This window comes from Streptopelia decaocto, assembly GCF_964273445.1.
Source record: "Streptopelia decaocto genome assembly, chromosome: 17".
NCBI classification, from domain to species: domain Eukaryota; kingdom Metazoa; phylum Chordata; class Aves; order Columbiformes; family Columbidae; genus Streptopelia; species Streptopelia decaocto.
This window is the reverse complement of record NC_138672.1, coordinates 8,460,018-8,485,380: the sequence shown is the minus strand read 5'-3', so window position 1 is coordinate 8,485,380 and position 25,363 is coordinate 8,460,018. Positions and strand designations below refer to the sequence as shown.

General features: G+C 51.1%; 2 protein-coding genes across 4 annotated transcripts in view; both read left to right on the top strand.

Moving 5' to 3' along the window:
• Positions 1-425: 425 nt before the first annotated feature.
• LOC309447343 (globoside alpha-1,3-N-acetylgalactosaminyltransferase 1) lies at positions 426-9,376 on the top strand. The gene is made up of 7 exons (XM_082067851.1): positions 426-583; positions 949-1,061; positions 1,715-1,777; positions 2,481-2,531; positions 2,630-2,665; positions 4,718-4,852; positions 5,289-9,376. The coding sequence occupies exons 2-7, from the start codon at positions 1,000-1,002 to the stop codon at positions 5,971-5,973; spliced, it is 1,032 nt and encodes a 343-aa protein (XP_081923977.1). The 5' UTR covers positions 426-583; positions 949-999; the 3' UTR covers positions 5,974-9,376.
• Positions 9,377-10,870: 1,494 nt separating this feature from the next.
• The window catches only part of RALGDS (ral guanine nucleotide dissociation stimulator), a 55,869-nt gene continuing 41,376 nt past the window's right edge, over positions 10,871-25,363 (top strand). The window contains exon 1 of one of the 3 annotated variants that reach the window (XM_082067929.1): positions 10,871-10,997. In XM_082067929.1, coding sequence (XP_081924055.1) covers positions 10,977-10,997 — 21 coding nt within the window. In that variant the 5' untranslated portion in view covers positions 10,871-10,976. Of the gene's footprint in view, positions 10,998-20,385; positions 22,851-24,626; positions 24,834-25,363 lie in introns of those variants that run through there. The other 2 variants (XM_082067925.1, XM_082067927.1) reach the window with 2 other exon arrangements.

The following is a 25,363-nucleotide window of genomic DNA, read 5'->3' as shown; positions in this document are numbered from 1 at the left end:
TATATATTTTAATATATATAAATATTTTTTAAAGTGGGATTTTGTGATGCTTCTTGGTAAAAGCCCAAAGCTGATTGGTTGACAGGAGAGCGAGGAAGAAGCAGCAGAGAGGATTTCTGCATGGCATAACAAGGCAAGTTAAAGAATGTTTTGCTACCTGTCTTTTTACGACCAAATAAATTAAAGTGGGAAAATCACCCCTGACTTTTTAGATCCATTGGCACTTGTTGTGTGCCTCACCCAGGGCCAGGACAGAAAAGATCTCTCTAATGCTTTCTTCAGCCTCCCCCAAAGAAGCGCACCCAGTACTGGTTCCTCCCCCTAACATCACTGCTAATGATCTATAAATAGGAATTTGACAAACAGCCTTTTTTTTTTTTTTCCCCCAGGCTTCAGTCACATGGCACAAAGTGCTTTTCTCTAACTTGAGACTGCATTACAGTCCCTCCAGCAGCAGCCTGGAGAGCTTGCTTTGCAGATGGAGCCTTAATGCAGGCGGACACAGAGGATGCTGTGGAGGCAGAAGTGAGCGTGCACACAACAGAGACTTCTCTGCAGTCCTGTAGTTCTGTATTCACTGAAGGTAATAATGAACGTAGCCTGCAACGATTAATTAATTGGTTTGGGTAAGTTTATTAAATTGCAAAGGGTATATGCTTTAGATGAATCTACAGAAATGAGAATCTAATGAGAAAGGCTCCCCATGCACTTATACATATGATTAAATCTCACGGAAATGGACAGTTTTGTCAAAGAGTTTACAAGAGCTGCCTCAGTGACTCAGTGGCTTGCGTCATTCAGTCTGGTTCCTTCCGTATTCTGGACTTCACAAGGTCTGAGTTCAAATGAAACTGCTTAGAGAACCTTCTGCTTTTGTGATAAAATAATCCATTTCTCTCACAGTGAGATATTTATAGCCAATTTCCCTTGCTTTTTTATTCTTTGTAGATAGAGAGCTGCTGGGAATAAGAAGTTGCCCTTACTTCTTCTCTCGAAGACATGATTTCCAGGAAAACACTGGGATCTCTTGTCTGTCTGTCTGTTGTTGCTGCATTTATCTGGTAAGCATTTGCTGGCAAGCTTGGCCATGTTAAAACATCCTGTCTATATCTACACTGTGGTAAAAGGCACAGCAGAAGAAAAATATAGGCAGTGCATTTTATGGAAAGTCTCTGTTAGAGCTGTAAGAGAACAGTAATTCGTAAGATAGATGAAGTAACACAAGTAGAGTGAGAAGCCTCTGAAGAGAGAGAGGAAAAAAAAGACCGATTGTGTCTAAATTAGGCTGCTAGCACTTTATCTGACTCACAAACAAATGTTCAAGTACAGAATATTCCGGTTACATTTCAGTTCAGGCCTTAAAAAAGATTATTATCTGTCTTTTCAAACAGTCTGAACCCACACCCATGTAGTTAGGGATAGCTTTACGGCTATCAAACGTTGTTGCTTTCGAACATTGAGAATATTTACATTATAGCTTTGAGTATACTGACTGCTGAGTATGCCTTACAGATTGTCTTGAACAGACTCAAACATTGTTGGAAAGGAATTTCTATTAACTATTAAGTTAGTAATTATACTGTATTTTTGATATTGCAATTGCTCTTATTTCACATTGTGAGTGGTTCTGTTTCACCAGTAGTTAAGTGTTTGTATACGAAAATCTATGCAGATCATGATCAAAACATCTTAAAATGTTTCTTTGTTATCACAGGATTACATTTGGGAATGGAAAAGTGCGCTACCTCCCATATTACCTTCCTTGCCCTGAAATATTGTAAGTATCCCATGTTGTATCTAATGAATACCAAAGATCATTGTTACAGGAGCTGTACTTCACTGACAGTAGAAGTAGTTCTTAACAAGTAGTCACTTGTTCTTTATTTTATCAATTTATAATACAAACTTTTCTGCTTTAGTCTGCTTGCCCTTCAAGACAACTCTGTATTTGTACAGCACGAGTGAGGACTCGTTTGTTGCAGGTCGCAGAGACTGGGATGAACACGTTAACGTTGGTTATTTCAAGCCACTAAAAACCATTGTGTCTAATAAGATGCTTATTTCTCTGAAAGCTATTCAAAGTGTGATGTAGTTCAGGTAGTTCAGCCCTTCAGGTGAACAGAAACAGTTATGCAGGGAATGGAGCACATAAATGACCAAAACTTGCAGTGCCCAACAAGCATGTGCTTCCCTAGATTTTCACCCCTAAACTCTGATTTACCCCCAGGCTCGGAGAGCTGCCACCATCTCTCTGTCCCTGTTCTGTTGTGTGCTCTGTTTCAAAACTGGTACTCATCTGACAGCCCTTGAATGTGCGTACAGGCAACATTTAACCCTCTGTACCAGAAAGAGCAATATGCACAGGAGCTGAAGCGAGGACTCGGACTCCTGTCAGTACAGCAGCAGGTCCTGAAGCTGAACCTGGTTTGTGTTTGAGGAAAAGCATTACAATCCTATTCTTTTCCCACCCCATCCTCCAGCTCCATGAAACTACAATACACAGAAGAGAAACTAATCCAGCTTTTCCCCCAGTAAGTACTGGCTTTTTATTTGCTGACCTTTAAACTGCTGTTCCTCTCTTCCAGGCATATTCATGTTTTATTCATTGGATATTTCTTCCTTTTTACAGATTATTTTATCAGCAGCCAAGATTGCTGGCTCCAAAGTAAGTTTCTTTGTTTGAACTTGTTTGTTTCTACTGACTTTGGTTTGGGTGCTCTGTGCTGCTTATGGTTTCAAAGTCCAGGTACACACTGCACAGTACCTTGTTCCAAGAGAAGTCTGACCATATGGGTATGTCTATAGCTGTTGCTATAAGACCAAGTTTAGTCACTGTATCCTTGCTAACATGCCTACTGTAAACTCCCTGTTAATACATTAGCACACACACAGCCTGTCTGCATGGTTGCTGCCAGGAACTCTTTGAGGTGGGTAATATATAATCGCTGGAAGACAGTGAGAAACACCTTCTGGAACTGTGTTGTAGCTGTAACCAGCTGTGGGAGAGCTTTGAATCCATTTCAGGGCAAAATCAAGCAGGTGCCTTGTATGACCTTCAGCAATGGTTCCAGCTAACCTGCTGGATCTTACGCTGGAACAAATTGCAGGCACTCGCACAGACGAGCCACTGTGAGCAGCAGTCAGACCAGTGAGTTTAAACAGATGTGGAAGGTTTCAAGCAGCAGCAGCTAAGAAGTGACTTAGGCAAATGCTCCTTGTCAGCTCGTGTTTGTTAGCAGTCTCCTTCAGCCCAGCTCCTATGATCCAGCTCTTATCTCTAGCAGTTCACCTTCAACAGCCACCATTCTTTTGTACATTAATAAACACACACCCTGTTGGTACAAATCTTCCACACCCCAACCCCACTGTTTCAACAGGGTGTGTGAGGCCTGAATATTTCTCTCTTCCGTGTTGGAGTAAATTATTATGCAAAATTAGCTAGTATATACTGGACTAAATAAGAAGAGAATCGTGTAGCTTTTAGTGCTCTGTGTCTTCTGAAGGCTAGCACGCACTGAGAGGATGCATACCATGGAAATGAGTCATTGGGAAATCCAGAACAGCCCTTTAAGATGAAATTTAAAAAGCCCTGCTTAGAAAAACAAACTTGCTGATTTCCTTCTCTCTCTCTTTCTTTCCTCCTCCAAAAAAGGATAATTAACCCAGAAAGAGAACAGCTCAGTTAGTACATTTCCTACAAACTTAATTCTTCTTCCTGTATAATTTAGTCTTTGAATCATATGCATTACTATAGGAGGGAGCGAAATTGTTATTCTAGTATCTGCTCGGACTGAAAGCGTTATATCTGGGTTGAAAGTGTTCCGCTGCCTCAGCCATCAGACTGCTCCCTACAGACCCTTCGGTTTGGTTTTTGTGCTATTATTGCCTGGGGAGTGTGTCAGACGGGAGACTGCTTCAACCTCCAAGCATGGCCCTGCGCCGCGCATGACACATTTCATTAGCGTGGTGCTCCAGATGAGTGGGCCAGGGTAAATTACACATCATGAACGACACCTTGTTTTAAAATCAAAAAGGTAAGAAAGAAATCCTGAAAACAAGGAAGAAAGTTGAAATAGCATTGCAGAGCTGTAGTAGGGCATAATCAGACTCTGCTGCATGTATATTCAGTTTTTCCACTACCCACACAGGAGATTAAGGATTTTCTGTAACATTGTTACACATTTGAATGCTGGCTCCCATACAGAATTTTAAATTATATCTGAATGTGTTAAAGCTTTCCAGCTAAATACTGGAAAAATAAACTGTCATGCCACAAGCTGTGTTTTAATAACACAGCAATGGGGAATATTTTTATAGTAATTGTCATATTATTACTTGTGTTTTAATTTGTACGTAGCAATCAGCGTCAGACTGATCACAAATATGCATAGCTTCTCATTCTGTGAGTTGAGTGGTCATTAAACTCTCCTCAGTAGAAAAGTCCTATGAGCTTAAATCAGATTTAGCAGATCCTCGGGTTTTTGCCAATTCATTAAACAGTGCTTAATTTCATCCCAGGAACTGAAATGTCCATGCTTGGTAACCTTAAATAAGACGGCAGGGAAAAAGATCTGAAGATAATACCATCCATAATGAGTTAATGCTGACACACACACTCTTCTTCTAGCTGCCTTTTAAGTGTTTCTTTCCCATTTACGGGCCTTGAAACTGAAAGGAACGGTTACATCTCATTAACATTCCCTTTTTTTTTCTTCAGGCGTCAGGACGTGCTGACAGTCACACCGTGGCTGGCGCCCATCATCTGGGAAGGAACCTTTAATCCCGAGATCCTAGACAGTGCCTACAGGCCACTGAATCTCACCATAGGGGTGACGGCCTTTGCCATCGGAAAGTAAGTGAACCACTCAGTGCGCACAGTTCTTGGGTTGATTTACTTCCTCTGTCCGAAGATCATTTTGGCTTTTCTTGTCCTCAATCTGTAGTAAAACTTTCATGCCCATGTATTGTGTCCACAATCATGTAAGACTTCAAGATACAGACTCAGCACCCAAGGTACCTGGAAGCATGGTAAATATTTTTGAAGAACAAGCACGTGCCTTGGGAATTAAAGCTGTAGATAGGTGGTTGGTTGGTCAAAGCAGGGATAATTCACTTGTTTTGTCCTCCGTTGTACTTTACCTATTGCATGTATAGCGCGTGAATCCTTGCAGCAACAACTAGTCAACATTTCCCATCCCTTGTCTTCTTCCACTGATCAAAACGCCCTTCATAACCCACCATGCATCCCCTTGTCTCTGCTGTGCTATTCACGTGTTGTGTCTGCACAGATACACAAGGTTTGTGGGCCGCTTCTTGGAGTCCGCAGAGAAACATTTCATGAAAGGCTATCGGGTGAACTATTATATCTTCACTGACAACCCCGAGACAATTCCTGATGTCCTCCTGCAGCCTGGACGAAGGTTTGTCATTGTCCCCATCAAGAAATACCCCAGCTGGCAAGAGATCTCCATGCGCAGGATGGAGGCCATAAACAAGCACATCGCAGAGACGAGCCACCAGGAGGTGGACTACCTCTTCTGCCTGGACATTGACATGGTGTTCTACAACACCTGGGGGCCTGAGACCCTGGGTGATATTGTAGCAGCCATACACCCTGGCTATTTCAATGTCCCTCGAAGCCAGTTCCCTTATGAGAGGAGAAGATCTTCAGCAGCCTACATCCCTGATGGAGAAGGGGACTTCTACTACGGAGGAGCTGTGTTTGGAGGGCTGGTCAAGAAAGTCTATGAGTTCACCAAGACTTGCCACATGACCATCCTGACAGACAAAGCCAATGGGATCATGGCAGCCTGGCAAGAAGAAAGTCATCTCAACAGGCACTTCCTCTCTCACAAACCCTCCAAAGTGCTTTCTCCAGAGTATTTATGGGATGACAGGAAGCCAAAGACCCCTGAAATTCACCTCATACGTTTCTCCACAGTGGATAAGAACTACAAAGAGATACGAGATTGACCATCTGATCCCTGCAGAGGTGTCCTCCACACAATCAAACACACTGTGAATACAAGCATCCTGCTTGAGGCTGCAGCACACAAAAAGGCATCCAAAAGGCCACTTACCAAATGCAAGGCTGTCCTTATAGCAAGGCAGAGATGCCTTTGCCTGAGTGTTTTCCTGAAGCCTAGTAGAAACTTAGCAAGATCAAAATGGTAATTGACATTCCTGTGGATGAGAAGACCCAGTTTTCACTTTAAAAAATAAAAAAGAAAAGAATTTTGCAGGGCAATACATTTTCAAGCGTTGTGATTTGAACTCATCCTTTAGGAGGATCAGGAAGAAACTTGTGCTTGGACCAAGTTATCCCTGATTAGTGTGCAGCAGGATTTCTTGGACCCTCTCAGCACAGAGCTGGTGCCAGCCACTGCCAGTAAGAACCCTGGTCTGACAGGACAAATAGTGTGAATCCACGTAGCCGTTATCTTCCAAATTCCCATCTGTGTTTTGCAGACCCAAGTTTAGACATAACTGGCACAGCTCAGACCCAGACTGAACTTCTTTGGGTTTATTTCAATCACAGATGTGCTCTGAACCTTTTCCCCGGTTCACATGTCTCTGTAGACCATGTAATCTTTTCCAACACAGAAAATCTGGTATTGAGAGGTTCATGTTCCTATCCATTGCTTCAGTCTCTTCCAGCTTTTCTAAGCTCTGTGAAATAAATTGGCTGGAAGCTGCTGGAACCAACAGCAAGAGCTGATGCACTTCCAGCAGAGAGGGTGATTTCATGTCATAACAAAATGGTCTAGTGAAACTGTGAGTTCAGTCTAGAGCTGGAAGTAGGCTGGGGTTAACATTTTCTTTGCATGAATGTGATGAGAAGCCGAACCAGGCGTTTTGCAGCCTTTAAAGCCTGACAGCTCACTCAGGTGAACGTGCTGGGGGGACCAAAGAGAGGGAAGCAGCCATGGCTTGACAACGACGACTGCATGATCGTCAACTGAGCTCACAGCATGGAGGTTCATGTGCCACCTCCCCTGCCATAAACATCTCCTCCATTACCTCCCGAGGCGTGCAAGTCTGTGCCATGCACATTTAATGTGAGCAGGGAGAGAGACCTCAGGGAGCAGCAGAGAATGATGGCAGTGCCAAGCGTTGCTGTCATGCTGTATGGCGTGGAGAGGAGAAGCAGGGGTGAAAGGGCTAAGCTGTTCCTAAGGGAACACTTGGAAAAAAAGAAAATAAAAGAAAAGAAAAAAGGCTCATTTGGCACAGAGAGAGAAAATGGGTAAGAGGTGCCTGACTGTTTTTGCTTCTCTTCGCATGAGAAAATTGCTGTATGGCAGTGTATCAAGTATTCAAAGCTTTAGGGCCCCACTGCTGATTGCAGATGACTTAACGAGCCATTTCAGTCCTGTGTAAGCAAGCTGAGAATGGTACTTGCCAGTGTGAATGTATGCATTTCATCTTCCAGAAGCCTAATTAGAAAAGCTTTCACGGTACCCATAATAGAGATAACTGCAGCCCCAAAGCCCTAGTGGCAGTGGGTCTGTTGGTTCGTGCTCTACCCTGCAAAGGGTCTACTCTGTTTTCTCCAGGCTGCTCTTGGTGCTGTGGCACTGGAGGAAGACACCTCTCTGCATAACTAAACCAGAACTGAATCTCCTGTGAAGATTCATTTGGTACATTTGGTAACCAGGCACCTCATTTCAGCCAACAGGGTGAAGAAAGATCTTTACCAAAATATTTCCAAAAAGATACATTCCTACCAAACCCAGGATTAATAGTGTATGTTTCCTATTTGTAAAACCGTTGTGTCTGAAGGCCAGGACCGAAACTAGGGTCTCATTATGCCAGTTGCTATATAGATGCATATGGATTCTTTTGTAAGCCAGAAGGAACTGTCTAGTCTCATCTGCATAGGACAAGCCAGATAATTTTATGTCCCAATGCCAGTATCAAGCTCACAATACCTGGCTGGGCTGTGCTACATCTTTTAGAAAAGCATTCAGTTCCAATAAAAACAAGAAGTGATATAGCAGCCATAGATCAGCTGTGCCGATGGCTGATTCCTCTTATGCCTTAATTCTGCTCTAAACTGGTCTGTGTTTGCAGCCTGTATTTGCAGCCGTTGGGCTTCATCCTGCCATACTAAATTACCTGAATTCCTGCATAGATATTCACAGCCTATACTCGATCCACTCTGAGAGGAAGTTCTCCAGCACAAATGGTGTGTGATAGAGGGTGGTTTATGTTCCTGGGGTACCTGTTCTGAAGAACTTCTGTGAAAGGCTTGCTCTCTGGCTCCGCTTCCTTTTGGCTGAACCCAAGACCCTGTGATTGACTCAGTAATGGCCTGATTTGTGCAGTGCCAAACATGTTTATCCTCCTGGCAGCCCCGCAGCTTCTCCCCAGGGGAAGGTCTTGTGTCACGTATTACCTGACACAGTTCTGCTTGACAGGGCTGTGATTTGAAGCAGTACCTAGAAACCCCTCCGTGTCTCCAGGGAGCAGGAGAATGTGACTGCAGAAACACACTCCCCGGTGGAGCGTGGGAGATGCTCCCTGAATCAGCTCATACTCTCCTCTAATTAATGAAAGCCTGGACTTCTGTTGTCATCTCCTGCTGATTAATTCCCTTCCCCCAACACCAGCAGCAAGCTTGCTTTCTCTCATTTGGATTGTGCAGCTTGAGATTTGTGGGCAGTGTGGGAGCTTCGCAAGGACCTACTTTCTGATCTAAATTCTCCACCAACATCCATTGCACGGTGGGGAAACTGAGGCACGCGGTAGCAAGGCAGCAGACAGGCATTCATGCCTGTGGGATCTTCCTCCCCTCGCCACAGGGCACAATGCTGTCTCGCTTGTGCCAAGGGAATTTGGGCTTGGAAACACGCACACAGTACTGCATGAAAAGCGAATCACCACATGTAAATAAATCATCGGCTGATTTACACTGCCGGAGGATCTGATCGTGCTTTCAAGGTATTTCTGACTCAAGCCCTGCTTGTCCTTAACCAAGGCCCAGCTCAGCAGCTTGTTGCCTTCCCGAGGGCCCCTTGTTCTACTCGTCCCTTTCCGCTCGGCTGGAACAGACTCATCATTCATTGTCCATCTAATTTAAGAACCCATCTGACAGGCTTTTTCTTTCCTTGCCCCAGCTGGTGACTTGCATGGTGCATTCATCCCCAAAGGAAAAACTCTGGGGGGCAAGAAACAGAAACTTCCAGCATTGAATATGATCCTAGATGGGGTGAGACCATGATCCTCTCGTTCTCCCCAATCCTACAGTTCTGATCCACATGTCAGTTAACACAAATAAATAATTTAGGAAAGCGTTGCTAGCAAAATGCATTGAAGAAGTGACTTTTAAATGTCTGCCTACCCACCCAACTCCCTCCTTTATCTAAGAGTAATGCTGTACTGACTTGACTTTTCTTGAGCTATATTTAGATTAAACATAGATCCACCAAATGTCGCTGTGTCATGTAAAACTAGTATAAAGCCATATGAACAAAAAGGCAGTTTTAACCAGAAATCCCTGCTGCTTGGCTGCCCACCTTGCCCCCTGCCCTCCCTGCTGAACCTTTAGCTAATTTAGTGGAAGACAGATGAGAACAAATTACTTTTAAAAAATGCATCATTCTGGGGTTTTTTAGTGAGTTTTGCCAGCAGCAAATTGCATCGTTATAAACCTTCTGAAGCATGTATTTTTCCCACTGTTCAGCACTGACATCGTTACTATAATTAGAATGATGTTGCTCTGTAGCAGCATCTAGTGCCAGAGCGAGGGCCCTGGCAGCACCTTTTCCTCTCCTGGCTCTGCTCCCCATCCTGAGCTGCTGGTTCTGCCGGCCTGGAGCTGCCGAGCAGCAGGACAGGCAGATGTGACGGGCTGTGCCTCGTCACTACTTCCTGCTGTGACCCTGGATAAGTTGGCTCTTCTCTCTCGGTGGCTCTTGGGGCTGTTAGACATGGTGGCACTTGTATGGGTGCTGGCTGTGTGTGTCCTGGGGTCCCCAGGAGTGCAGTGGCCAGCTCTGCACCCCCAAACCAGGAGCATGGCACCAGCCGGGTGCGCTCAGCCACGGAGAGTGACGCAGCCTGCTCTCAGCTCCTGCTTCTCCTGACATCACTCTGCAATGACACATGTCATCAGCCTCATAAATACAAACTGTGGGTACTGGAGCCATTCTTATGCAGCCTCTGTTTCCAGGGCAACCCTGCTCCGCTCGGCCTCCGCTGTCTTACCAGCTCATGCTCCAGCACACCGACTGTGCACCAAAATCTCCAGCAGCTTTTTCCCCTGGTCTGTCTGTATCCCCGTTTTGGGTGTTGGGCTGAGCAGAGCTGAGGCAGCCGGGGTGGGTGTTTGTGCACCAGTCGCAGGGTGCTGTGTTTGCCTCATTAGAGGTGTCCTGCTGGGGAGAGCTGGGCAGCAGTGCGTGCAGGGGGATCTCACCCAGCAAATGACCCGTTCTCTGCCCTGAAGCTCTTCTCCTATTTATAGCTTGCACAGCGCGGTGCCAAAACCCTCCCAACCGCCGCTCGCCCCCTGGCGAGGCCTGCACGGTGCTTTCCCAGGGCTTCTGCTGCCCTGCAGCACCCACCTCCTAGGGGGGACACCCAAAAAAAAAGTAGGGTGCCCAGGGCAACAGGCAGAGAGTGCACCTGGAGAGATGCCCGTGGGTACCCCAGGGGTGCAGGAGCCCCTGTGCGCACCCAGGGGTGCGGGTGCAGACGCGCACCCACCTGCCGCTGCTCGCCCGGAGCCGCGGGCGCGCAGACCGGGCGGAGCCGGGCGCCGCCCCCGCCCTCCCGGTATCGCCGCCCCCGCCCCGAGCCCGCCTCTCCCGGCCGCGCTCCGCGCTGGCGGCGGCTCCCCGGGGCCCCATGGCCGGCGCGGTGCGGCCCCGGCCGCCGGGCAGCGCGGAGCGGCGCTGAGCCCGGCCCCGCGGAGCCCCGGAGCGGCGGCCAGCGGCTCTCCGTGCGCGGCCGGCGGAGGAGATGCGCGGGGCATGATGATGATCGACACTCAGGTGAGCTGCGCGTTTCACCCCTCGGCTTTGTCTCCCCGGAGCACTTTCCCGGTGCCCCCCGAGCTCCGGTGCGCAGCTGCGGGGGTACGCGGGCTCGGTCGCCTTCTGCACCCCGACTAGAGGGGGCTCACGGCGGCCCACGCGTGTCCGCGACGGGTGACTAATGTATGTGCGGTGGCAGAGAGCGGGTGGGCTCTGTCGGTGGTTTTCTAGGGGTCTGCCGCTGCAGGTGCATGTCCCTTGCTGCCTGCTGGGGTAGGGTAACATTGTACGTTCCAGCAATCCCGACCCCTGGTCTGCTGCGTGAGCTTTGGCAGAGGAAAAGCAACAACCTTTGCAAGGGGAGAACATATATATATATGTTGTTTTTTTTTTTTTTTTTTAAATCTATGTAGTAGGTAACTGGAGCTGCTTAAAGTGGGATGAAGTATTGGGAAGGAAAGCAGGGCAGTTTGGGACAGGCTCTAGCTGTTGGTGCGGTGCTGCAGCCGCTCTGGAGCTGCGTGGCTGCTGGCAGGCTGCGGGGCTGCTGCGCGCTGGGCCAGCAAGCCAGAGCTGCAGCTCCGGGCCAAGTGGCACCAGGAGGTTCCTTGTCTCTGCCTGGTGTGTTTATGAGGCTAAAGGAAGCAAAATTGAGCCTGGGTGGACAAATGCTCTACACTCACAACCCCACTGGTGCTTTTGAGGCAGGGGAGGATGAAGCAAAGGCATGACATTTTGGGGGTCTCATCAGAACGTGGCTCTCTGTTTGGTCTTGATGCTTTTTTGACCTTATATTCTCCTTTGTATGTTCCCCCCAATCCACAGCCCTAGGAAGGGAAGTGTGGTCTGTGCTGCTGCCCTTGTGGGGGTGGCACAAAGGTACATGGGCAGCGATGGCTCCTGGGAGCACAGGGATGACTAAAGGGCTGATGCTATGATGGAAAAGTGGGCTGTGATCCATTTTTGGACTGGAAAATGTGCATACAAGAGCCTCCTCCTGCACCCAGTGGGTCCATCTGGTCTGGGCTTTATGTGCCTTGATCCAGGCCTATAAACAAAAGCTAAATTAGCTCTGCAGGGGGTAACTGTGTGAGGCGGGAGCTAGTGGCATCATGTGTGCACTAGCATGCACTGTGGCATGTCTGTTTGGAAAAGGAAATCAGCAACCAAAATCCTGGGGTTTGGATCCTGACCCTGCCAGGGGTCAAGAACAAGAGTCCTCTGTTACCATGGCTGTGGGCTAGGGAAAGTAATCTTGCTGGGAGATCCAGAAAATTAGACATGTAAAGCTGTCTAGAAAAAGATGTCCAGAGCTTGGGCTCTCTTCCACGTTGGGAAATGCATGTTGCATTCCTATGGAGTGCGTTATATGAACGTCTCAACTTTAGCCTTCCTGTTGCTTCATTGTATATATGGGTAAACTGAGTCATGTCGAGGCATTTGTTACAAGCCCAGGATCCTGCGTGGTGGGTGGTACAGTGGAGAGCACAGGTTGGAAGTCCTGATTCCACCTGTACATCCTGCTTGAAGAGGATGAGCCACTTTGCTGTTTAAGGGGCGCAATTCATCCAAGTCCCGTCATTTATCACCACCAGTTAAGAGGAATTTCCAGCTGCACCCGCAGCCGCACCCTGCCAGTGCTTATGACTGCACAGCTACATTTTTCATGCCTCATAGATGTTTCTCTCCCCGGTTGCTAAGGGAAGGACCCACACAAACAACTGGGAAAACTGAGTGCTGAAAAGTAAATAAGCTGAGCAAACAAGGAGTTGTTTTTTTTTTCGTCTCGCAGGTGCGTTGTTCAGGGTGTCATGACACGTGAAAGCAAAGGTTCATGTGCAAGGATGGATTTCAGTGCTTAAAACCCTGCACGTGAGCTGGGTCAGAAGGTCACTTCTGTCCTGAACCAAGCTTCTGGAGCTGCGGACTCATCTCCTCTCTCCCTTACTGTCTGTTTGGGCTGGAGAAAGGAGCAGATGGTGGACACGCGGTCTGAGGGCAGGATGCAGAGAGCCTGAGTCAGGCAAGCAAGGCTGGAGCTGAATTTGTTTCTGTCTGTCTCTCTGTGATCTGCCCCGGGGCAGAGAAGGGCGCTGTGTTGAGATGGTTCCAATGGCTCAGACTGAACTCTGCCGTGGGCAGGAGGGCGAGCTGGCGACAAGTGATGGCAAGTGGGGGTCCAGCTGGCAGCAGGGGCTGGGAGGACGCCAGTGCAGAGATGCAAAGTCGCTCCTCAGCGTGGTTCAGCTGCTCCATCTGGAGCTCCCACTCACGCATGTGTGAATGTACCCGCAGACAGGGCTGATCAGACGTGAATAGAGGATGCAGCGACTGCTGCAAGCTCCAGAATAAATCGCTGGGATACTGTAATGATTGATTTGACATCCTGTAACTCAGTGCAGCTCATTATCTTTGGGGTCAGCTTGCTTTGAGATGACTCGTTACATAAGGAAAGGAGGGGATTTTCAGGACTTCATTTATTCTGGGCATCTTTGGGGTTGTGTTTTTGAGTTCCTCTCAGTGTTTTCACTGTGCTGTTCCCTGTACAGTGCCTGGCCACTGGATCTTGAGAATCAGGGGTCCTGATTGTGTATGGTAATCTTAAAAGTGATCTGCGCTATCTATCAGCGCTAGTTTTGCTTCTGATACCTTCCCCATTGCTATAGCAACACGTGTCTCATGCAGAATGCCAGCATGCTTTCCAGGCACTTTATGTGCAGAAACTGCTTCACCTGCCACCAAACCACGATCACCTGCTCAGGGGGGTTTAATTGGCAACTGCCCACAGCTGCTGGGGCTGGAGGAGCAGAGAAGCTGCTCTGAGCTCCCCTGGGCTGACCCTGCTCTCCCAGGTGTCCCCACTACCTGGACTTTTCCTGGGATATCAGGGTACATGTGGAAATGTGTGGTATCTAGTGCCAGAATCTGGGATTTCTCTCCAAAGCAGAAGTTCAGGATGGCACCCACTCTCTCACCAAGGCTCGGTGGGTGTTAGGGACTGTTTGCTTTTTCTCCCTTCCTGTTGTCTGTAGAGATGCTGGAAGTTGTTCACCTGCAGGATGCTGATGGGGAGAGGGCTTGTTTGCCTGCTTTTTGCAAGTAATCTTGCTTCTTTCTCCATCTCCTTCACACGCTGCAGTCACTAAATGGGCTCTGGGACACCCTCTTGTTCTGCTCCACCTCCCCATCCTGCTGTCCCCGCAAACCAGAGGCTGTCCCCACTCATTCAGCTGCTGTAGGGTTGCCTTCCCACTTGCTGCTGCCTCCACACATCACTTAGTGCTGGTGAGGATGCGTTTTCCATGCTGTTGTGACCGTGTAAACCCGTGCAAATGCCTTGTGCGGGCAGGCCAGAGGCTGTCCAGCCGCTCGGGGCCCAGCGGGGCTGTGCAGCAGATGGCACTCTTGTTTTCCCTGTGAGTTAGTGCCTCGGGTTTTGCTGAGAAGGGTCAGTGTTGGCGGAAGCCGTGGTGCGGCTGGCGCCCGGGTCTCTGGGGAAGCGGCGTGCGCCAAGCTGGGCTTCGCTGCGGGGAGCGGATCAGCTCCGCAGAGCTCAGTGTTTGTGCTTTGCTCACAAAGGAGGAGCTGTGTTTGGCTTCTTGGTGATGAGTCATGTGCGCCAGCTCCATCCTTGGAGACCCAGAGGTCCAATCCCAAAGCCACCCTGGGCCTGCTGTGAGACCCCAGCAAGGCCATGTCAATCACCATGTCCCTCCTGTGAAAGGAAAGCCCTGATCCACAGCTCCCTTTTGTGCTCATTCCAACTGTCCCTGGTCAACCCATCCCCCAGCTTTCCCTAGGGCTCTGTAAACAACAGGCAAACCCGTGACCTTTCCATCAGCCGTGGCTGGGAGAGGCGCTTGTGCTGCTTTCCAGGCTGCCACATCTATTAGTGTTGCTGTAGTGGCATTTAAATACATGCATGGGGCAGTGGGGATGATCGTGCTCTTGCTGCTGCTGTGGCCAGAGCAGCGTCAGGCACTCAGGAGTGGCCCTGGCAGCTGTTTGGGTGCTGAGCTGTTGCTCAAATATCCAGTTTGCTCGTCCTGGGGTCAGCCCCCAGCTGCCACGGGATCCTCTGGCAGCGGCAGAGCCTCCAGATGTTCACAGGTTTCCCTGCTGGGACTGCCCGACTCCAGCCTGTGTGACCCGTAGTGAGGGTTCACCCATCTGTTTTTCCTTGGGGATCTGCATTTTAAATGACGTGATTTCCTGGGGACCTTTTGGCTTCCAAAGTCACCCTGGCTGTGCCTGCACATTTGCCCTTGGCCCTCTGCCCTTGGCCTCCCAGGGCTCTCAGAACAGGCTCTCTTCGGGCTATCTCTGCGGATATTTGCTTTCTCCGCTGATATTCCCCTGCATTGCAAATTTTGGCTGTGGGTCAAAGACAATGTTTGCAGCCGTGAGCTGACGTCAAAGGCGGTTTGGCGGTGGTGTGCTGGGGGATCACAGGCTTGCAGGACAGGGCTCCTGCTCCCTCGAGGCCCAGGAGTGCAGTGGGAGTTCATCACTGCAAAGATTTACAGCGCCCGGTGCTCCTGGGTTTGCTGAGCTGTGCTGCGGTGCAGCCCCACAGGCTTCTGCCCTCCTACCCTGGGGCTGGTGGACATCGCCTGCTCCTCGGCGTGGGTGTAGCTGCAATATAATGTCCTTCACCACCCTACCTGGAAAGACATTTCAAAGATGGGGGGGAAAGGAAGGAAAGAAGCAGGGCTGGGGGGGGAAGGAAAGGGTGCTGTGGTGCCCTGATGCTGCCTGTAGCTCAGGAAGGGTGGAGAAGCGCTGTTGGTCTGTCCTGCTTCTGTGTAGGATCTGGAGAAGATCAGAGAAGCTTTAGATGTGGTGCCAGAGCTCTGGTCTGTCAAACCACCCCAGATAAGGCTCGGCGCTTCCCTGCAGGGTGTAGAAAAGAAAGGGAGGAAGCACGAGAGAGAAAATGAGTGAGGCGCGGTGTAGATACTGCTGTAGTCCGACCAGCGCTGTTAGGAGGGATCACTTGCGTGATGGGAGAAGCAATCCTGGCGTTAGCAGAGCAGGGGATGTGCAGCTGGGGCGCGGGTTTGCTGGCGCACTCTACGGGCAATGCTGCCCGGGATTCTCCACGTGAACCCGCTCACAGGCTCCCCGGAGGCACGGACCGGCTGACGTGACCCTGAGGCTACGTCTGGTTTGCATCCCCGCAGGTTTCTCAGCACATCCGCTGTTCCTTTTTATCTTTTCTCGTCCACGCGCTCCCAATCTGCTTCCCACTCCCTCGCTATGAACACTCTGCCTGGCGCGAATGCAGGAAGCAAACGCTGCAAAGGCCACATTCGGCACAAGGAGCCCTCCTGGCTCCGCATGGACCACCGGCGCGGGGTGGGAGGTCAGGGCTGTTTCACAGGGCAGCCTGTGGCCTCTTTGAAATCTGCTCTGCTCTTCTGGCCGCCCCTGCCGCCTCCTCCCAGCGGATTTCCCACTCGTGTTTCCTGCTCGGCGCTGTGTCCCGTGGGGCCGCGGGTCTTTGCTTCCCTGGGGAGAAGACACCATTGGCATGAAAAACAGCGACTGGCAGCTTGGCAGAGGTGGAAAGTCCCAGCAGGCTTCAAATCCTCCAGTTCAGCATTTCCATGGTGACAGGCAGACACTTCTTGGTGTCCTTGGTGGCACCAAAATAACGGGGCTGGTGCAAGGGTTTTGCCTCAGTGTGGTGGGTTAGCAAACCAGAGCCCCTGGCCATGCAGCCTTGTCCCAGTACAGGGGAATCCGACATGCTCCTTCCCCAGTGTTCGTGAGGGGCAGTTTGTTTTGCTCCTAATGGGATAAGTGCTAAAATTGGGAAGGGTTTTGTTCGGGAGAGCTGCGCATGGCCGCTCGGTCACTGCACATGGCACTGATGGGGACGCCTGCAGCATCGTGTCGCCTGACAAAGAGCCCATCCTGTGCCTCTGTATTCATAACCCCTCATGGAAAATATTAGGCCTGGAAATTAGCAATGCTGTGTGAATAACTAATTAAAGGGAAGCGGAGATGACTGATAAATGCTTCTACAGTCTGGGGAAGGTGCACTTCCACTGGTGGAAAGGCATTTATCTCCCTCCTGCCGCAGTGCAGACCCTCCTCCTCCAGCTAACCACTGAGATTTCCCAACCTTGCTGTTTGGGGGCAACTGGACCCAAAGGGCTTTTAATTGCATGATCTGCATCTTGCACGGTGGCACATGGCCCTTGAGGGAGTTCTGGCCACGGAACCCACGGCTGCCCCACTCTCCATCCCTGCATGTGGCTCAGCAGCGTTTCCTTGGAGCTCCCCGGGGTGCGGAGGCTTCTCACCCCCGCATGGGAATGCATTGTGGCTCTGGGGTACCTGGGGCTGGGTGGGAAACGGAGATTTTTACGTCCTCTGCAAGCTTGTTTATTTTCCACACTGGCTGTTGTTGCAAACTAGGGAGGAGGAATGCAATCTTGAAATGTTTTGTAAACAGAATTATTCTGAAATATACCGTTTCTCCTTAGGAAGTGGAAATGAAATTCGAATTCTCCCACAAAATGTTTATATATTTTGGCTGAAACAGTGTATCTTTTGTTGGGAAACATCTATAAGTCTGACCAGGGTGGTGATAATGAGGAATAGATTGAAATGCAATTACAGCTGTTAGTGTTTCAGAGACCAAGTCCTGCAGGTTTGCACACGTGGGCACTATTTTCCTGTGCAAGGCCTCCCGGCTCCTTTGTGCTCTGGCCGGTGACCTGCAGCTGAGGCACGTGTTTCGTGGTAGGGTCCAACGTGTCTTTGTGGGGGCCGCCACCGACACTGCGGGTGTCACAGCCCCGCTTTTGGGGAATTCACCCAGCACCTCCCGGAGCTGGACGCTGCACCAGGTGGCTCTAACTGCTTATACAACTCCCCTTTGCGCTGCTCCCAGTGCTGCTTGAAAGGGTGTTTAGTTAATAGGATTATAAAGCTTTCCTGTCGTTAGGCAACGGAAATCAATGGTGGGCCTCCAGGGCTGCTTTTCATCCGATTTACGGTGCAGTCACTAGATGGCTGTGCTGGGTGTGTGGTGAGAGGCTGGTGTGGTGCTGGAGAGAGGGCAAGCTGCCTGCCATGCTGTGTGCTGCTCTGCTGGGTCCTCCAGCAAATGCTGAGGATGCTCTTGTTCCCCTGGTGCCTGCCACCTGTTTCTCCTGGTCGGTGAATTGCCTGGGAGCCCACAGGCAGGATGCTGATGTAGCTCCATGATGTACCAAAGCACTGGCTGGTGTGGGAAACCGAGGAGTTTTCCCTTTCTCCAGCCAAAATTGGTGGGTTGCCCTCAAAGCTGGGAGCAGGCACCGCTCTGCAATGCCTTGGGGGGACTTCACCCTCCTCTCCACTGTCAGAAAGCAGCTGGAGACAGCAGGTTGGTAGGGTGGCTTGTTAATCAGTGCAATGCAAAGTGAGCTCACAACTCGCCATCCCCAAACCGCAGCAGGGGCTGTGGTGCTGGCAGGGGATGGGCCCAGGGGGTGCAGCCCCCTATGCGTTTGGCTGCACGTCTGCACTGCGCGGGGGCCGGGCCTGGGAAAGCTGAGGTCCAGCTGCAGCCCTCAGGGAGGTCAGGGAAGGGCCCCACGCTCTCTGGACTGTGTCCACCGAAGCTGACAGCCTTGGGTTTTGGTCAGTCCCACCCTGCCCTGTCCTTCCCCACCTCACCCTCCTGCGGGGGGTCCAGGCTTAAAATGTCTCTCGCACCCTGATCTGGGGCTGTGGCTCTTGGGAGAGGTCTGCAAAAGGTATCAGCTCCCCTTGCAGCCCAGGAAACAACATCGAACCCTTTGCTGTTGTAACGGGAGGGTGGGAGGCAGCTGAATGGGAGCCCTGAAGGAAACTTCCAGGAAAAGCAACCTGCTTCAGGAATCTGTCCATGCAACAAGGGTTTTCCAACCCCCTGGCTAACACAAGCTGGCAGAGGGGACCGCACATGGTGGAAACTCCTTTAAACACACTAGCCTGCAAAACAGGCGTGGAGAGGGAGGATTGGGAGAGCCTTGGCTTTGGGCGTAGGGCTGGAAAACTCCGAGCTGCTGCAGCTGTGCCTCTTACTCTTATCTCTTTGAGCCAGCGGTTTGTTGTCTGCCAATTGAGCAGCAGTGGCAGCACGGGTGGGGGAACGGGAACCTCCTCCTTTGGGTTTGTTTAAGCTTCAACTAGGCTCTGGAGAATATGCTGAAGAGAGCAGCCCTGCGCAGTGCTGGAGGCTTGGCCAGGTGGGTGAATTAGTCTGTCTCTGGCCAGTGCTCCAGGTAGTGATGCGATACATCTCATCTGTGCACCCCCTGTTTGCACGCAGACATATGCCAGAGAGGTGCCCTGGCCTTGCTGCCCGTCTGGTCTCTGCCCACAGACGGCTGCTGCTCTGCCCTGGTTGGCACGTGGAATAAACCCTTGCAGAGAAATTATAATTGATAACGGCGGGGATTGCCGTGGCTTGCCGGTGCCCTCGGCTCTCCATTTCCCCCAGGACCTTTTTCTTCTCTAGCAAAGATGTTGTTTGCAGTGGGAAGAGCCTGGCATGGGGATAGCCGAGCCATTTGGTGACTGTCTCTCTTGCCCGCCTGCAGTGTGGTGGTACAAGGTGCTGGTGCCACTTGGGGCAGGAAGGACCTGTTCTGTGACATCTGCCCAGGGACACAGGGTCCTTCCTCCACGCCGTGCACAAGCAGTGGTGCAGTGACCAGCATCATGGCCAGACCCAGAACAGCTCTGCCCACCCTGGGCTCCCCAGCCGTGCACACCTGGGGACTACTGCGTCAGTGTCCCCAGCCGGGGCTCTGTCCCCACCTCCAGGGGAAAAGGCAGTTATGGAAACTCAATAAACTGTTGCCATGACAGCCGGGAGCTCAGCGCCCTCCCAGTGCCGTACCCACCGTGACAGCTCAATATTACCAGCTCCTGTGGGACTGATTTCAACAGGATGAAGCGCTTTCAGAACAGGACGAGGCAGCTGGATTGTGAGTGGCATGGCCCTTTTATCCCGCTGATGCAGGGAAACAGTCTTGGAAGCAGAAAGGAGGCGTGTGGGTACCTGACAGTCCCTTTGCCATGGGGAAGAAGTGATCCTTGCTCTCCTCTGCATCCTCTCGCAGCCCCTTTGCTGCACCTCTGGTCTCCGTTGCTGCAGTGACCGTCTCCATGGAGACTGGTCAGGCACAGCAGCATCGCAGGGACCGTGCAGGGGGATGCCACAGGGAAGTGTCCCCATCCCCTCCCCACGGGACATGGTGGCTCCCAGGGTGCGCTCTCAGCACCCAGGGGAGCGTGGAAATTGAAATCCCTCAAGTGGCAAATGTGTAGAGGAATCCCAAGAAAGCTAATTGATTCCCCCCCTTTAATGCTTGTTGGCTTTCACTTTGCATTAGTAATTGCTGCTCTGCACCTATTAAAAGGCCGTCTCATGCTTCATGCGGGCTTGATTGCAAATTAATTTTGCATACATATCTATTCTGGGGAGCACAGGAATTTATTTGGCTCAGGATGCTGAATGCCAGATGGGTTTCCAGAGGCGCAAGGTGCAGCACGGGCTGTGGCTGCTATCAGGAGTAATTTTGAGGGAACAAGGGCAGCTTTGTCAAATAAATACCTAGGAGCAAGGGCGCAGATACGAATCAGGGGGGTTTGTTTTCATAACTCACTTGGACAAGACAGATTTCAGGTGGGATGTACAGAGGCACCTGTGTGCTCAGATACCCAGGTGCCTTTGATTTGCACGGGATGTGGGTGTCCTACCTGCCCACAGCCTCTGCAAAGTCCCACTGGGCATCCAGCTTTGTGTCTGTGCCTGTGTCTGCCTCGCTCAGTCTACCTGCAGGCTTTCAGTAAATGCGAGTTTCCTTCAGTGGGATGCTGTCAGCTTGAGGTTTCTGTGTTTTCGAAAGCAGATTTCCTCTTTTCTGTTACTGCTAAGTATCAAAGGGGAAGAGCTGTTGGGATTTTCCATTTGCCTTTTATTCGTCATGCTGCTTTGTTTCCTCTTTGCCTTTCTACCGGCCTCGCATAGTGAAAATAAACCAGTTGGTTTTGTGTCACTTCTCTTCAAATACAGCGTTCTTGTGCAGGATGCGGTGACGTTTGGGCTTGCAGACAATACATGGAGTTGCAATTTCCTTTGAGAAACAAACTCACCATTGTTATTTCTGTGGAATTTCTTTAATTTTGTGGAAGTCTTTGATGCTCGACTGCATCAAGCATTGGAGCCAGCCTTCCTTAGGTGGGCCTTTGTACTCATGAGTCACGGGGCATAAGGAACGACCAGCATGGTGGGAGAGGTTGGTCACTGGTTCTGAGTGTTCTGGTTGTTCACACCATCGCAGCTCTGCTGGATATGAAGATCCTCCTGTGCATGAGTTTGTCACTGAAACCTGCGTCCACCTATGCAGAGATTCAGTCGTGGTCCATCATGATATGCCCAAAACGATGTGTTTGCAGGGTAGGAAGGTTCAGACCTTAAGAAATAGATGCAATTCCCAGTGCAGGAGTCGATCTCTCCCTGGGGCAGCAGTCATGCAGTTGGGAGCAGGATGCATTTGGCATAGGGATTGCATTTTATTTGCCCTGCAGTTGCTCTGTTCCTGCCAAGACTGTTACTGGAAAACAGTGTTTTTTCCAGTAATGGTTGCTAAGCAGTGAGGTCTCATGATGGGCTTTATCTGCTCAGCTGGATCTGCAGGAAACAATAAAGCTCCAGTGTAAAATGAAATGGGGACTTGGTGGCTGTGCTGGGGCTTCCCTGTCTGCCAGGAGTGGCTGCTGGGGGACATTGATAGTGGGGGGAGATTTCTCCCCCAGCCGTCGCAGGGCTCCCCGCTCCTTGGGTGCGTGGGGATGCTCCTCTGTCACCCATCAGCGGTGCATTTAAGGTGCTCAGCTGCTGTTGCTGGAGGATCTGGGATCGTAGCAGTTTCCACTCGTGGCAGCCAAACTGGAGAAGTAGGATGAAGCTGTCGTTCAAAACTCTGCGTAGGATTGTCCTGTCTCGGCTGGTTTGATGCTGGGGGAATCTTTGCCTCGTACTGCTGAATATCTCCCAATGGGAAATTGTTCAAAACCACTTTGCTGGTTTCTGTTGGAGGACTGTGATGTTCCCCGGTGATTTATGCTGGCGGCTAGGGAGACTGGTGGGTGGACAGACCAGAGCTGGTGAGGAGGAGGAGGTTTCACGTTGTCTCTAGGACTGTGTGAATGCCCACGACATCTGGCTGGTTACCTGGCCACAGCTTTCCATGCACAGAGTCTCCATGTCCCGTCAGCCCTGTCCACTGCGTCCCGTTGCTGTCAGTTTGAGACAGTTCTCTGGAGCAGCTGTTTTTTCATCCAACCTCTGTTGCTATGCCTGGCATCAATCCTGGGACTCTGCACTTGTAGTTTTCCTTTCCTTCGCAGTCTGCCTTTGTGGTTTGTGACTCTTCCAGAGGATTTATCCCTTTAGCATCTTTACGGCTGCCTGGTGGGAGCTTGCTGGGCTCTGGGGACCAGCAAAGTGGATTGAGTCCCTGCCAGTGTGTGCTCTGGAGTTACATCATGTGTCATCTGTCCTTTGCTGTTATTGTGAGGTCTGGGGAAGCCCTGCAGACCCAGACACCAGCAGATGATGGGACTTCCACACCTCCACGCCACCTCGCAGAGACTCTTGTTCCCATGGGAAAGATCAGTCGCTGAGCAGGATGATGAGTGGGTTGCTGGGGCTGGTAGCTCATGGAGGTTCTGGCACTTGAGTGTGAAATCTGTGTCCTTCTCAGGATGTTGGTGCAGTCACTTAGGCCCATTGAAAGGTGCAATCATGGCCAAGCCCAGCTTATTACTGGAAAGTTGTTGTTGGAAAGCTGTGCCCTGCCAACCTGCTGCTGCGGGGAGGTGAGTAACCTGAGCTGGGGCTAAAGTGGGGGTTTGAATCACCTTTCCTGGAACCAGAGCTGTGGGCACTGCCTGTGCTGGAGGCACATCTCCTTACTGCTGATGGCAACGTGAAATGTGGGACTGTTCTCCATGGGAGCACACGTTATATTGAGTCAGCAAGACATCACATACATAGAGGCACAGTAACTGGCCCTGCCGGGGTGTTCCCTGGGCTGTGGCACTACCTTTCTGCTATGAAAAGAGCCAGACAGTTGCCAAAATGCTGTCAGCCAGAAACTGGGAGGTGGCCCTGGAAATACTGCTTTGTCTGTGCGCTGTAGCCGTGATCTCCTGTCTCTCTTTCCCTGCAAGGCCGTTCCCGGGGCTGCTGCAGCGCTGGTCTCTGCGTCCTGTGCTGCTGCTCGTCTTGGCAGTACAGTGGTTGAAACTTCTGTCTGATTTTCAGTTAAAACTTATTTATGGTGCGTTTATCCCTATCTGGTGTTGTTCCAGGCTTGTCCATTAGTTCCCATTGCTGCTCTGGTTTTCTCACCCTGGTGTTTCTCCCGGGAGCTGGACGCTGCCGTGGTCCCATGCGCTGCCCCAGCATGTTGGGCACATGCCCAACTCCAACTGCGAGCAGCACAAAGGCTCCGTGTGTACGTGAGACCCGTCTAACCCCAGCGTCTTGGACGGCTCTGGTTCCTCTGCAGATGACTCAGCCCAGCCGGGAGGCCAGGAGGGAGCGGGGCTGGCGCTGAGCAGGGCTCACCAAGCCCAGCTTACCTAACACCGCAGGAATGCTGGGCTCAGCAGGGCGCCTTGGTGCTGCTCTGAACCCAGGCGCGCTGCGTGTGGGCAGTGGCTGAGTTTGGGAAAACCAGGACAAGGCTGCACCGTCCCAGAGCTTTGCCCGGTTGGGAGCAAGGGGCAGCCCTGAAGTGGGACAAAAAAACCCCAAAATGCAACAAAAACCCACCACGTTTTGTGCCATATTCCCTTGAGCAAAACTCCGTTTTGGAGTTGCAGGCTCTCTGGTGGAGAAGGCAGCTGGTGCCAGGCTCACCTGGGCAAAACTTTCCATGCAGAATTGACCTACAAACAAAGTGATCACCAATATTCACTGTGTCTCAGTGCCATGCTGCATTTTCAGTGCCATAAGGTTCCCAAGTGCTCTCTGAATGTGAATTATTTAAGCCTCGCTGTGGTCCTGGGAGTGCAGGAAGGCATTGAGCTGAAACTGCCTCTGACAATGGAAAGCAGGGATGGACACAGAGAAGGGAAGAAAAGGGGAGGCTCCAGCTCCGATCAGTCTCTCTCTGTGTCTCACACCCTCTCATCCTTCCAGCTCTGCTCGTTTTCCTGCCACAACAGCCAGAGGGAAATGCTGTAGCTACTGCAGGCACAGTTTGATCATAATCAGAAATCAACAGCAGGCAGGACCTGTTGTGTCTCGGAGACAATGCACGGGGTTTGTGAGTGCTGCATGTCGATGAGGCTGAACGCCTCGCGCCGCTGCAAAAAGCAGCAGCCGGAGCCAGCGCCGAGATCGCCCTGAAAGGAAGGAGCGGCTGGGAAGGCGGCGTGCCGTGGCACGCTGGCAAAGGGCTGTTTCACCACCTCGGGAGCATCGCCGGCTACACACGCGCACGCACACAGGCGCGCTCGCTCACACACGCGCACACACAGCCTCTCGGTGCGGCTCCTCGCAGCTCTTTGATTTGCAAGGAAGGAAGTAAGACCTCTTAGAGCAGCAGAAGCGGCAGCTGTTGACAAGATGCACTGACAAAAATCGAGCGGGGAGAGATCTCCGAGCCGTTTCGCTGCCTGGGCTGGACGCTGCTCCTGGCGGAGGAGCCGCGGAGGAGAGGGAGAAGGATGAGCAGCCCCTCCATCCCTGGGAAGATGGAGGCAAAACCTTTGTTCAACGTGCAGAAGGCTCTGGTGCAGCCCGTGCAGATGTGCATGCTGGATATCCCCCTGAGCGTGCAGGATGATGATGTAAGTAGAAGGCAATTGAAACACCAGCCCCATTTCGGCTCCAGGGATGGGGTGGGTGTGCGAGGGGCAGAGAGGTGCCGTGACCCCACCCCGGCGCTGCCCGGGGGTGGTGAACTTCTGGCAAAGTGAAAGCTGCCAAGGGCTGGCACCGCCTCCAGATGTGACTGTTTCCTCTCTGAAGTGGTGTATTTTTGAGGCAGGCTGTGGCACTTGCCAAATCCAGGGCACCAAAATGAAAGGAGGAGTTTGGGAGGGAGAGGAAGCCTTCCTGGATGGTGAAAGACAGGGGTTGTCTCTCGGTGCAAAAGGGAGTGTTTGCTGTGTCCGTGCTGGGGTGGCCAATGGGTGTGAGAACCCGGAAGGCAGCGAGGGCTGCAGAGCTCGGCTCTGCCTCCGCACGCCCCGGTGCTGCCCTGCCTGGCTCTGCCCCGGGCACCGATCCTGCCCTCTCGCTCGGCTGCTGTGCTGCGGCTGCAACACCATGCAGGGTCTGGCCCATGATGCAAAAATTGGTGTTGGTTGCAGCACTG